Source organism: Thunnus albacares, chromosome 23 (assembly GCF_914725855.1).
Source record: "Thunnus albacares chromosome 23, fThuAlb1.1, whole genome shotgun sequence".
Classification (NCBI taxonomy): domain Eukaryota; kingdom Metazoa; phylum Chordata; class Actinopteri; order Scombriformes; family Scombridae; genus Thunnus; species Thunnus albacares.
This window is the reverse complement of record NC_058128.1, coordinates 11,842,271-11,856,244: the sequence shown is the minus strand read 5'-3', so window position 1 is coordinate 11,856,244 and position 13,974 is coordinate 11,842,271. Positions and strand designations below refer to the sequence as shown.

The following is a 13,974-nucleotide window of genomic DNA, read 5'->3' as shown; positions in this document are numbered from 1 at the left end:
ATGGAAAGATGAGGATGCAGGGAAACAGTGCGACAGAAAGAAGGAGTGTGAACAAGATCGGCTGTAAAGACTTGTTAATGTCGATCTAATATCAAAAATGAATCGCAATGTACAATGTTTATGATTGGTTATTACTTCCCCAATATCTTATCATCTGAAAACTTTTATAAATGTATCTTAATACTGTTACAAGCCAAGAACACATAACAAGGCAGTGGGAGTTGACGAGTGCAACATCTGGACCTGACATTACTGGTCTGGGGGCTGCTAATACACTGTCATGAGAGAGGTTATATCATTTTGCTCTAAAAATGGATGGGGGGGGGCAGCAATTTGTTTTGCTTGTTATGCAAATATGCAGTGAACATGGACATTTTCTTGAAAAACAAACACCCTCATTCAACTACAACAAATCATCTCAGCGTGTGCGTATGAATGTATGTCTGTGTTTGAACCTTCTGTCACATAATCCCAGATTCTACAGACAAAAACAAGAATTCACATGTCAAAACTGATTCCCACATTGTAATTAATTTAAGTGTTAATTGTTAAGATGATCATATTGAGAAAAAATAATACATTAGGCCATATTTACATTCTGTAATTGCTGTATGCTACTTTCCATTAGTGAGAGCAGGCTCACCATTTTCTATTGTACAAGTATGCAACCAGTGCATTATCTTCTAAATAAAAACAATAAATAAAAGATAAGAGGCCATGACAATATAGTTTCCCATGACTTTCTATGAATTCCCTTTACAAGCTACCTACTTTCAGTGCATCAATTCTGCAACAATGGTTATGTATCATGATTCTTGCAGTCCTCTAGCCTGTCATGATGCTTGCAATGCCAGCTTTTACTGCATATATTTTACTTCCCCTCACAGACTTTACCAACTCTGAAATGTCATATTAGTCATAAATAGAGATGGTAGTGATAGCTGGTGAATTGCACTGCAAGCACCTGGATGGCCTCTGTTTATCTATGGAGATGTCAAACAGCCCTGCAGGGACTGGAAGTTTCATCTCGTTCGCAGAGTCAGAAGGTCATAGACTTGCTGGGCAGGATGAAACAGCCAACAGGTCGAATGATTAGCTTTCACATCCCAGACATGGACCATGCAGGGACTGTGACTCAGTGGAAGATGGAGTTTTTTTCTCTTCCCTGTATCTAACTATATCCTCCAGGGCTTTTTCATGTTGTTGAAAAAACACAGGCTTTTCTCATTCAATTTAATGAGATCACTACAACGGTACGGTAGAGGGTGTCGCCACATAGGCTTATGCCAACAAAAAATAGTGTAGTCCCAGTTAAAACTATAATCCTCGACAAATTTTTCTGCACCATATCTGTCAACACACTTTTGTGTCTGACACACCCTTGAATCACTGACACTTCTTTTATGCCAGTACTTCTTGCTCTGTCTGATCTTGCCACAAAAGTTGTGTTTATTTTGCCATACATGTTTAAGACAGCCCTAATGGAATGCTAGCTGGTGATGCTTGCCAGCAGATAACAAATATGCGCTCAGGGTCTTGCATCCTGACTGAATCTCTCACCAATGTGTAGGATGTATACAGATATTGATTGGAATCAACCTACATGTCCATACCACGGTGAAGGGGAATTTATGTAGCTGCTCTGGCAGATTTTGGGTTTCAGTGAAAGGATATTGGAGATAATGGGGAACTTAGTTTAGCTGATGTAAGTGTTGGGCATTATCAGAGTAAAGCACTGGATAATTGTTTTCAATTATTATCCAGACGGACCTTGAAAACAAAAAAAAGATTGCATCCTTTGTAACAATATGAAACAATTCCACCCTTTGTAAACATCAAAGGACAGAACATTTAGAGAACCCCAGAAATCAAAGCGATTTAGATTTCAAATCACAGTCATAAAAAGCCTGACTGAGGCTATCTTTTTTGTGGAGAATTATATGTCCAACATCTATTCATTTGGTTAGTAAACACTGCTGTTGTGTGGAGCTGTTTGACTGACTGGCAATGACACATTATGAGAGAGTGAGCTGAAAGGATTAGATTGGCCCTGAATGGAAACTAATCTGCACTCTTGTTTCTCCCAGCCTTTGATAAGGTGACACAATTAGAGAGAGACTGAGGAGAGGGCAGAGACGGATTTTTAGCCTCTCCAATTGTTGCTGATGAGACTGTCACGGCCATTCAGAACTAGATGGTCTTGTGGATAATATATTCCATCACATAACATGTATCATTTAGTCCCTTTGATGATTTAATTGACTACAATGTTTAGAATACAAGGTGATAACATTATTCTGTGCAGTTTATGCACAAAGGCCAAAGACATCCCTAATCAACATAAATTATGAATTCTAAAAGGTTGAATGCTCTGGAGGTCCTGTCATATGAATCGAGGATAACATATCTTTAAAAAGTAACCTCTGACTAAAAAAAACAAACAACACTGAAAACCATTCATTCTTTTGATTTGTAGTTTGGGTATGAAATGTGCACCAGCATAAGGAAACACACCCCATAAATGAAAACTAGATTTTAAAAAAAGCAGAAATAACAGAAAGAATAGAACAGAAAAGTCTGTTCATGGAGGCAACTGAAGAAAATAGAATAATACCAAAAATCAAACAGAGAAACTTTGGAAGGATTTATAGAGTCCTCCATTCAATGTAACAAAAAATAATCATGATATCCAAAGTCAGAATCAAACATACAGTATTGGTTGGTATTTTAAAGACATGGTGATAGTATAAATCCAGGTATGACCCCTTGTAGTTGACACTAGTGGAGTATTGGCAAGGGGCAGATTCCAGGGCACAGGGGAGCGTAGAGAGAGACTATACTAAAGAGAGGGTACAGATGTATCTGGCCATGTGAGACTTCAGGTGTAATGCATATCTAATGCGAGGCATGGAGAGGGTCAAGCAGGCTGGGAAATGAAAGCTATTAAATTCTCACAAAGCCGAGGTCCAGCCATCCTCAGGTATATCAAATGCTCATGTCACTGGAGGAAACAAACACGCATGTGAACACGCTCACACACACACACACACATACATACAGTATGTATATATGCAGTATATATGCATCAGACTTTTTAAGATATTTGTTGTATACTGAAAAACTGGATTCCTGCCTTTACAGCACAGTTTGGTAAATCAATGCACAACAAAAAGGCACTCTGTAGTCCAACTGAAACCCAATTACCATACTATCCATGCACCATCAGACACTATATGGAATCCTATACATACTAATAGCCTGAGGCCGTATAAGTTACTGTGGAGCAGGAGCTGTGTCACAGAGATTCAGTCTAAATGACACACATCTACATTCAGCCTGGCTACATCTCTCACTCAAACATGTGACTATACACACAAACGCAGGCGCGCGCGTGCACGCAGAAACACACACAAAAACAGTCAGTGTGCCTCCCTGTTCTATCATTAAGGGTGGTAGTCCACAGAGCAGAAATCCGCATGGAGGGGCCGGTGGGAGAGTCATTACCTGGCCCACTGGCCATGACCCTGTTACTCCCGTTTGTGGACAAACACACACATAAACACATACACACAAATGAACACTCACACACACAAAATCTGTGTCTCATACTGTATAAGCCCATACCCAAAGACATAGAAATTGCAGAGTGGCTGCCCCCAGGTCTAGAAATCTCTGAGCCATCCACTTTACGTACTACCAATGCAAGAACACCAGCTGAGCGGAAAATTACACAGTAACACTGCTGCTGAGAGTTTACACAGGTATAAAGCCATATGAGATAAAATTATCTTTCAAAGTACAGAAATATAAGACACAGACTGAGGCAGGGAGATTGGATTTTGTCAGCAATCTTTGTTAAACTTTTATTAGCATTATTATTATATTAGCATTTATTGATTCCAACAAACTCCATAAATTCTGTATTTCCCTTTCACGCACACACACACACACACACACACTCTAGAATAGATGGTGATCGGCAGCATCAGTCTGGCCCTGCAGGCAAACAAGCAGCAGCTGTTTCTCTCTACCGTGGTGCCTCACAGTCCACCACACAATTTTTTATCTGCTGTTAAAAGCCTTGCCACCAACTTCCTTCATCTCTCTTTTTCACATGCACACATGCGCACGGACACACACATGCACACAACAAAACAAACAAACAATCTCCTGGCAGAGCCATCTAATGGTGGGTTGGTGTGGCAGGCCTATTAGGCTGTTTATCTAGCATATGTGATCCCACTGCTGCCCTGAAGATGCCATTAGGCCAGGTTCTCTATATTAAACAGCTTTATCTGTCTGGCTCAGAGGTACGTTGGTGTATATGTGAGGGTGAGGAAGGTTAGCTGTCATTCACCAAATTAATTTTTATGAATTCTTTACCTGTATTATTGAACAATTTACTTTTATAATATCCTATTTCTGAAATTAGACGATTAAAAGCCATTATAATGAAACAAATAAGGGGGGTGTTGTTGCAGAAATTAATCATCCAGCTAACTACACTGTTGCTTGTTATCCATACACATTAATGACATAATGTACGTACACTGAAATATTTTAAAATGATCATGAATTTTTGTATTTGATGATGACAAAACACAATTAAAGTGATAGCTTAACTGTGATTAGACGGACAAAAAAACGTAAAAGCGAATATTGGAATGTCCCATTTATTACTACAGCAAAACACCATCTGACCTCACATTGAGAAAATAAAAGAAGAAGAAACTGGCAAGGGAAAACAATAGCATATCATTCCACTGCATCTTAAGTATTTCCCTGGGTATTTGTATATTGAAGTCCTCTGTTTGATGACGTTTTCTTAACTGCCCCTGAGGGTGATAGTGCAGGACACTGGAGGGCTGTTTTTCAATTGGGGTCTCAATAGTGCACTTGACTTTTATCTTCCATATATTGTGTTATGATCCTGCATGTGTGCAGCTGTAGAAACCAGCATATGATACTATTGATCCAGGCGGTCAATATCCAGCCTGTGGAGTTAAGGTGTGTTTATTCACAACTACAAGGCAGTTTCTAACTCTGAATAAGAAGACACACTGAAATTGTTTTTATCATTTCTACGGTAGAGAACTGACGTATATGTGTATGCAGTGTCTGAGGGCTGATACTGGTGATTTTTTTTCTTACCCTATATGTTTCTCATATGAAATTATTTTAAAAAATTGAGGAATGGAGGAAAAAATTACGACTAATAGTTTGCATTAGGAGTAGCATTAACTGAGAGGACACTTGTCTGTATATTTTAGATTTGCAAAACACATATTCCAAACACTATGTCTCCCATTTCACTATACCTCGAAAAAGACTGCATTTCCATAGACACACTTTCAGCTGACCAAAGACTTATCCATATAGTGTATACATAAGAAGATTAAAAAACAACAACACCACAAAACCACAAGCTAATATAAACAATGCTGGTTTCAAAACATTAAAAAAGGTAAATAAAAAATAAACTATGTACTAATGATACTAGTCTTGGTATACTGGAGTAATCTCAGTGACAAAACTATCTGACATTAATACTGAACTATCAGTGGGGATTACTGTAGGATTATATAATATGGTTATTATATTCTTACTACTGCATGCTGCTGTTACCATAGCAACAGTTATGTGACAGGGCATGTGGAGTGACTTTTGTGAGTACCCTCTCCCAGAGGTGCTCTCTGTTATAGTCGAGATGATGTGTCTATGTGTGTATATTTGAATAATGTGTGTTTACCCTCACATCCGTAGCTAGAGTACCTGCTTCTAGAGTTTTATTTATGCTCTCTACTTTCTCATTGCTCATCTCTACTCTCACTTTCTGTTAATTTATGTAACCTCTTTCTCTCTCGCCCCACTCACCCCTCTCATTGCGTGGAATATCACCATATATTTCACTTCCTTTGACTGTCAACACCTACCTCAGTCATCCTCTCTCCAGATCTCTCTGTCTCATGTCAGTCCCTGTGTCTGGTTCATGCTCTGCCAGACAAAAGCACGACACCTGCTCTACTGTGTGTGTGTGTGTGTGTGTGTGTGTGTGTGTGTGTGTGTGTGTGTGTGTGTGTGTGTGTGTCCATTTTTCAGTGTCTGCATCCCTGTGTGTGGCGGGGTGACAAAAGGGTGACAGTGAGCGATGGTCCTGACTTAAAAGTGGGCGTTGAGTTGCTGTGTATGTGCTCGTGCATGTGTGTTGGGGCTGGGTAGACTGGTTTGTGTGTGTGTGTGAATGTGCGTGTCTCCACACTATAACAGTGACAGTTGAGAGGGAACTAGGAGGTGCAGCACTCCGTTCCGTCCTGATGCCCCTGTCACTTCTTGGCCTTGTTCCCTTCCCTCAACTTCCCTGAGCACTCAGCAAGAGGTGGAGGGTGGGGGTGAGCTTGGGTGTGAGGGGGGTGAAACCAGTCGCCCATACTCAGGGGATGTCCATCCTCCCCTGGGCACAGACATCAGTGCCATGGATGCAAGGATCTCAAGATCAAAGAAACAGTTTTGAATAAATTGAACTTTGAGAGTTGACCAAGTCATTTTTAGCACTATTTAATACCAAATCCAGTGCACTGTCACAGTTGCAACTAATTTTAAGTGCTCATGTGGTGATGCAATGACTATAAAGTCTTTTAGTTTTGCAAATAACTTGGAAAGTCAGGGCGGTCCCACTGCAAAAAACAAACCACGAAAAAAAAAGAATAGTGCAGTTTTATCAAGCTATCAGATTTTTTTTTTGGTTAATTTTGTTGTTGACTTAAGGTTGCTGGGCTACTGTTAGAAAAACTTTCTTTTAGTGTAAACAAGGCCTTTGCCAACAATATATTTCAAAGCACATGCAGCTATCTCCAGGGGGAGCCTAGTGGTTGCCCTAACCAAACACAATAAGTCCTTGGTAGCATGCTAATTGTGGCACTGCAGTTTAATTAGCATTAGGGTGGCATACAACAGTAATGAGCACACTGAGGTAACGGATGACTGTGAACACAGCGACAGGTACCGACAGTGCAGAATTAATGAGAGAGAGACAGGGGGAAGAGAGAAAGAAAAAAACATTCAATGGATCTGCCAATTAGCTTTTCCCTCCGAAAAGGTTATTCGTTTGACAGCACCAAAGATGTCTTGGGAATACAAAGGATTTAGAAGACAAGAAGCTTGGCAGCATGACTTGCAAGTTTTAACAGCCATTTTGTGTGTTTACTTATGACTTCTTGAACTTTTTTTTGTATCAACGTAATGAGTTTGTACGTTTGTTTTACAGTTGTTTATCAAGACATGATTGTTTGACTCCAGCATAAAACAACATAAAAGCTTTATGTCATCTGTTCAGTTTGATAAAGTGCAGGAAAATATAAGAAGCTGCATGTAAAATGTGACTGTACAGGCTATCATCCAGTTTCAAACCCATAACATTATTACAATGGGTTTTCTACAGTCCACTGATTCATAAGGACTCCCCTGTACATCACACTTTACCTCTAGAGGTTTTGCTATTGATTGTATGGACAGACTTTCTCTAATGAACTAGGAGAAGGCATTTGCCTGTGGCCAATGGCACAGATGACTTTACTGTCCCCGTTCCACTTCAGGGACAGAGGGATCGATGTTTATGAGTGTTTGGAGGAAGAGAGGAAAGGAGTTAGAAGAAGAACAAGAGTGATGCTGTTTATGGGCAAACAAGCCACACAACATGTGCACACACATACACAAGTAAAAATGCACCAATATATATATATATATATATATATAAATGCAGACTGTGAGTGGATTCATAGAAGCACAAATACACATTCATGCATGCAGAAACACATCCAAAAAAAAATACAGTGTATGATAAGCCTGCTGAAGATGGAGTGTGATTTGAATGATATGGAAGAGTGGAGGAGGGTAGGAGGAGAAAAAGAAAATGAAAAAGAGTGAGAGAAAATGATTTTGGCGCTGTGAGAATATTATCCCTATCGCGGCCAAAAGCAAAGATTGAGATATGTCAAACCAATTATTAATGTGAAGATATTGCAACATTAGCACTACTTGTTCCAAATTGACACTGATATCACAGAGTTATGTGAGATATTCTCAACATCCATGCCAAATATGATGACATTCGCTTTGACAATGCTACTTCTCCAAATATGGTTCCCAATCTGTCTGGCTGTCACGCATGACAGGCACGTTGACAGCCTAGTTAACCACTTACAAAACTGACAGCTGACAGACCGGCATTAAGGGAGGTAACATATCCATAACGTAACTGTTATAGTTCTGGCATGTTGGCTTATTGCAGAAGTCTCCCTGCCTTGCTCAGATGGGTTTAAGTGTGGATGGAAACCACTGAGAAAAAAAACAATATGCCAAGTCATGTTAGTTTCATACAAAAAAAAAAATCAGTAGGCCACAAAATGAAGGGTGTCTTGCTGAACAAAACAGTATCAGTTTTAAATCAGGTTGGGATACCAAACAAGGGGAGTATGCAACAAAGGACAACACAATGAGTGAACAAAAGTTTTCACATTCACAGAAAAGTGTTTTAAAAGTAAAAATACCATTTAACTAGGTCATGTCATATCACACTCCTAAGATGCCATTATGGATTATGGAATATGGAATAGAATATACCAGAGAAGTGAGAGAACTGTTTTTCGTCTCTTTAACATTGCATCATTGCATCTAGTGGGATGTGCAAGAATAACGCAGATGTGTAAGATCAGAATGTTTACATTTATGTTAAGTACTGCACATATGTCTTTACTATACCTCTTACATACTCCCTTACAGGCAATGTTCTTTAAGATTCCTCCGTGAGACTCTCCTCTGATTGACAGAGTATGACATGCAATGTCAGTGACAAAGAGTGGAAAGAAGAACGATGAAAAGAGGGGGCTGATATGAGTGAAAACATACCTTTCACCTGCAGAGCTAGACAGGCATTAGCATAAGATCTTAACCAAATAGAGCATAAACATGAATTTGAGACAGTTTGGTTGACAGGTGAGGCTTCTGGTTTACTCGAATAGTGGCGAGGATTACTGTGTTTCCAAGGTTGCACTTATAGAAGCGTTATGTCTATACACTTCAAACACACAAATACATTCAAAGTCAAACCTGTGAGTGATTATTGAAATAAATGGTCAGTGTTTGTCAAGGACAATGACTGCTATCAGAGACTCTCTCACACACACGCACGCACACACACGCAGGTGCACCATCTAGTCCTGTTGATTTCCTCCCCTGTACTATTGATTGCCTTTCTCTTCTTCCCCTGGTGTTCTAACAGCTCCTCTCACCGATCTATAGAGTAAATAAAGGCAATGCTGATAGAGAATAGAGAGAGAGAGAGAGAGAGAAAGTGTTTGTTTGTGTGTGTGTGTGTGTGTGTGTGTGTGTGTGTATGAGAGAGAGAGAGAGAGAGAGAGAGAGAGAGAGAGAGCGCTTCCTGTTTGCTCTCAGACCAGTGAGGTGATTTCAAGGTTGATTGGGAACAACAAACTATCTGGAAGAACACTTTGAAGAAGAACTGCATGCTATCCTTCCCCTCAACACCCCTCCTTCAAGCACAAAGCAAGTGTGCGTGGGAGAATGTGTGTGAGGTCCTTGTGTCTTTGCCTTTTTGCTGTATGTTATTTAAGATGCAATGTTAAAGCCTTTGGTCAGTACACTAGGCAGGGTGCTTGTTTTCACATATTTATTTTCTGTAGAAATATCTTTAATCTTGGCAAGGCCAAGAGAAACATTTCACAAGATGTGCATTTAATAGATAGAATTGAATATCAACACAAATAGAAAACATTCTGCATTATACTTTGCACCACATTAATCTGTTGTCCCTTTTATCTACAGTACTATAACCTGTAGAGTCCCTGTACTGTGACTCAGTGGGATGCCAGTATCACATTGCTACTATTCATGGACACTCATTCATTGGTTACCCTTTGGCTACATACTGTAGTGTCAGTTTAATAAATTCAAGCTATGACTGCGCGGGACTCCTGGCCAATCACAGAACCGGAGGGAAGCATGGGAGGATATTGTCCCTTTGGTTTATTAAGCATTAATGTGGTGAAAATACAAATGTTGAGAATGCACCAAGTATACAAGTGGATAGCTGAGTGCTGTCAACTGCTATTATTTAATGGCTCCCATTTTTATTAGTCCAGTATCCCAGTCAATGTATAGTGAGGGATTAATACAAAAAAAAAATATTTTTTTTTCCAATTCCTTACAATTCCTTTCAGGAATCCTTCGTTCAGCAGTGATATTTCACTCACATATCCACCCATTTATCTATCTACAGTATACAGTGCATCTATCTATAATGTTCTGTTCAGGTGTCAATTTCATTTGAATCAGTTCTTAAAACGACATAAATATAAATGTTATTCTGCCAAGACATTAAAATGAAGGTGAGAGGAGATTGAAGGACAAAGGGTGAATATTTCTATCATCTGAATATCAAATAGTTCAGCTCACACTGGATATGTTGTATTTGTTATGGCTGAGATGCTTCAAGAGAAAGGCTTTGGGTCAGATAATATGCATGTGTGTGTGTGTGTGTGTGTGTGTGCGTGTGTTTGTTTGTGTGTGTCACCAAGGACATACTTAATGCATTGTTAATTCACACTCACACCATCTGCTTGACAAGACAGCATGTCCTTTTTTCTCCAACTTTCTTTATCCTCCAGCACATTGAAATTTGTTAGCAATTTCTCTTAAAAGGTTTGGAACAGGGAAGGAGTAAAGAAATAAACACACATTATGAGCCTGTGTTATTACTCTGGGGAGTTTGCTTTGGGGCCAACAAAGCATTTTGAAGCCTGGTATCTCAGTGTGTGTTTTTATGTGTCCAAACAGCTAATTATTTTACAATTATCCTGAAGAGACCAGACAAAACTGCCCTGTAGGAAATAATTGACATGTTGATGCAGCAAATATACGACTGTGTGTATTAGCTAAGAGTTTTGTGTGATATTTCTGATCTTAAGAACTCTTCAGATTTTGACAAATGTTTAACTGTTGTCAGTTATTTTTCCCCCCCAAACATAATTAACTAAAAGAAAAAATATCTTAGAAATGTGTTTATATGCTAGCATTACTGTGGCAACCGAGGCCTATTATAGGCTGACTTAAAACTAATAAAATAAAAAAGCAGGTTGTGATTAGGACCTTTGAACAGATCAGATAATGACAGGCAAGAGTTATTAGAGCTGGGGCATCACTCGTGGTGGAGGTGGCACTCAGGGGGGTTCAGTTACACCAAGACCCTGTTAAGAATTCACAAGCTGAGGGTGGAGAGTGGTGAGCAGGAGGGACCTTGAGAAAGGTAAACCTGTGGTCAATCAATCAGACCGGGTTGTGCATTTTATGTGTATGTGTCTATGTGTGCTAGAAGGGTGAGGGAGAGGCAAAATTGTGTGTCAAACTGATACTCGGTGTGCATGTTGGTGCACACGCACACTCACAACCTTACACACACAACACCTGTAATCTCCCTTTCTGCCCTTGTGATGGTCAAACACCTAGACACCTGACATCGACTAAAGTGGCCTTTTGGTTATTTTCTCTCTCTCTCTGGGCTCTATTCTCGTTTTGGCTTTTGACTTAACACTAATTCTCCATCAAGAAGGGTGTGTGTGTGCATGTGCCCTTGCGTGTATGTGTGTAAAGAGAGGGGTGAACTCAGGTGAGCCGGCCCTATCAGGCTAAGTGTGACAGGCCAATCTGTGGCCATCCATTTGCTCTGACTGGGATGATGTCCAGGGTGTTAATGGGTTTTTACAAATACACACACCCCCAGACACACAGAAACCTACATGCACTCATATGTATACCACTCTTAAGATTTGATTTAAACTGCAAGCGCATCCAAGTGACAAATACCTTCAAAATTGCTGCTCACTGGTTGTGCTTAATTTGTTCTTTACACTGATTCTTCTAGCTAATATTCAATTAAGTACAGAGTGTATTGAGATGAGTTCAGAGGCAGTTCAAAGCAAAGAACTGTGATAAACATGAAACCTCTGGACTGATGCGTTTCACATTTGTGCATGAGCGTGTAAAAGTGTGACTTTGCCTCTATCCTCTGGTTTGTGACCCATAACCCATCACTGTGTCCTCTGTCTGCTAATGCACTTTCTACCCTGGAGACCTCAAACGTACACATACCCTCCATTTCTCCTTCCTTCACTCTACTGCACACAAACTCACTCTTATTCTCACTAAGACCTTTTGCAGATCTCTGACAATTTATCACATTTTGCTCCCGTTTCACAGCCCTTCTCTCTTAGAAGTTTGTTCTGTATCTAGGATGATGATCCTGAAGTTTTCTTTCTTTCTGTCTTTCTCAGAATATAATAGTCTCTATAATTTACTAGTCTGCTTCACCATCTCTCACCCTTTGACCTCTCTCCATCCATCTCTCATTCTGTCCATCCAACTGTCTCACCATCTCCCTTCTTGTCTTCCTTCCTCTCTAGATTTCAGTCTGTATGTTCCTCTAAGTCACACTTCTTCTCTGCCCTCACCATGTCTTCTCAGTTCCAGCAGACTTGAAGGTGCTAAATGTACTCAGTCTCACTCACTCACACGCGCGCGCGCACACACACACACACACACACACACACACACACACACACACACACACACACACACACACTCTACCCAAGGGCTAGCACCAACACAAGAAACCAATTTTCAATTTACAGTGGAGTGGGAAATCTCCCTGCCCCCAGCAAGAACTATCTCCCACTCCAATCTTGAGGGACAAGGGTTTGACAGCTGGGGTGTGTGTGTGTGTGTGTGTGTTTGTGTGTGTGCATGTGCATGTGTGTGTATTTGTGTGTATCTGTGTGTGTGCATGGGTGTGCGTGTGAGAGAGAAAATGACACAGACAGACACAAAAGCTTATAGATAAATCAAGAAAATGCAGAAAAGAGAACAGGTTAGCAAGGCAGAGAGTGAGTGAATTGTGGTTAATGAGATCATCTCTAAGATCTCATTCAACAGTTTCCCACAATAACAGCAGCTATCACGCTCCTCGTGTCAACTCCTGAAGGTTGGTGCGGTGCCCATCAGAGCCCTGGCAGTGCCCACCAATGTCTGTGCTCTCACCAGGCTCTGGTTTCAGGGCTAGTAAACAATGCCAGTGGTTAGGTTTGGTAATGGATCTAAGGGGGCCGCTGGCACAAGGCCGAGCCCCAGGAAAGCAATCTGAGACTTGGCCTGGGTTGGCGAGAGAAGTCCCTGAATGCTCAAGGGCTGCAAGGGATAGAGTGCTGGGCATGGGCCCAAGCGTCATGGAGGTAGGGGAGACTAACAACCCAAACATAGCACCCCCCCGACTGCCATGCTAACATATTGGAGACTCAGTGAATGAGTTGGAAGGAAGTGAAAAATATGACTATCTATCTGCCCGGAGATAGAAAGAGAAATACAGATATGCATATAGTATATTTGTGTGGGTGTTTCTGTAGTGTGTGCGTTCAGGTTTATGGAAGTACTAGCAGTACTTACATGTTGTGCAGGACACACCAGCCACAGTGGGGATCTCCTGAGCCAAGACATTCACTGCAGGTTGAGTACTGACCACAGGCCTCCACTGGCACCCGTGACAGCTAAAAAATAAAAAAATAAAAAGATAAAACAAGGGTTAAACACAGTCATTCAGATATTCAAAGTTTATGAACAGAGTTAAGATGAACTAAAAGCTCCAAAAAGAAAAACATCACCACAAGACGGAGAGAATCAGAAAGGCAAGAGAAATATATTGTTCTAAGGTATTAGAGAAAGTCAGTGTTCACATTTGCTTCAAATATCTGAACATTTGAGAAAGAGTGACAGAAAGATATAGGATGAATCTATGATAACACATAAACAGATCAGGGGCATCACAATACACTGTTCTTTCACAAATATTCACTGATTTACAGAACCCTCCTCAGGTTAGACAAGCCTTATGAATTTCTATTTCATGTACAC

The 13,974-nt window shown here is 40.4% G+C and overlaps 1 protein-coding gene across 3 annotated transcripts in view; it reads right to left on the bottom strand.

Moving 5' to 3' along the window:
• Nucleotides 1-13,974, bottom strand: part of plxna4 (plexin A4) — a 241,569-nt gene that overhangs the window by 71,327 nt on the left and 156,268 nt on the right. For all 3 annotated transcript variants that reach the window (XM_044344049.1, XM_044344051.1, XM_044344050.1), the window contains exon 5: nucleotides 13,510-13,610. In XM_044344049.1, the coding sequence (XP_044199984.1) occupies nucleotides 13,510-13,610 (101 nt within the window). The remainder of the gene's footprint in view (nucleotides 1-13,509; nucleotides 13,611-13,974) is intronic.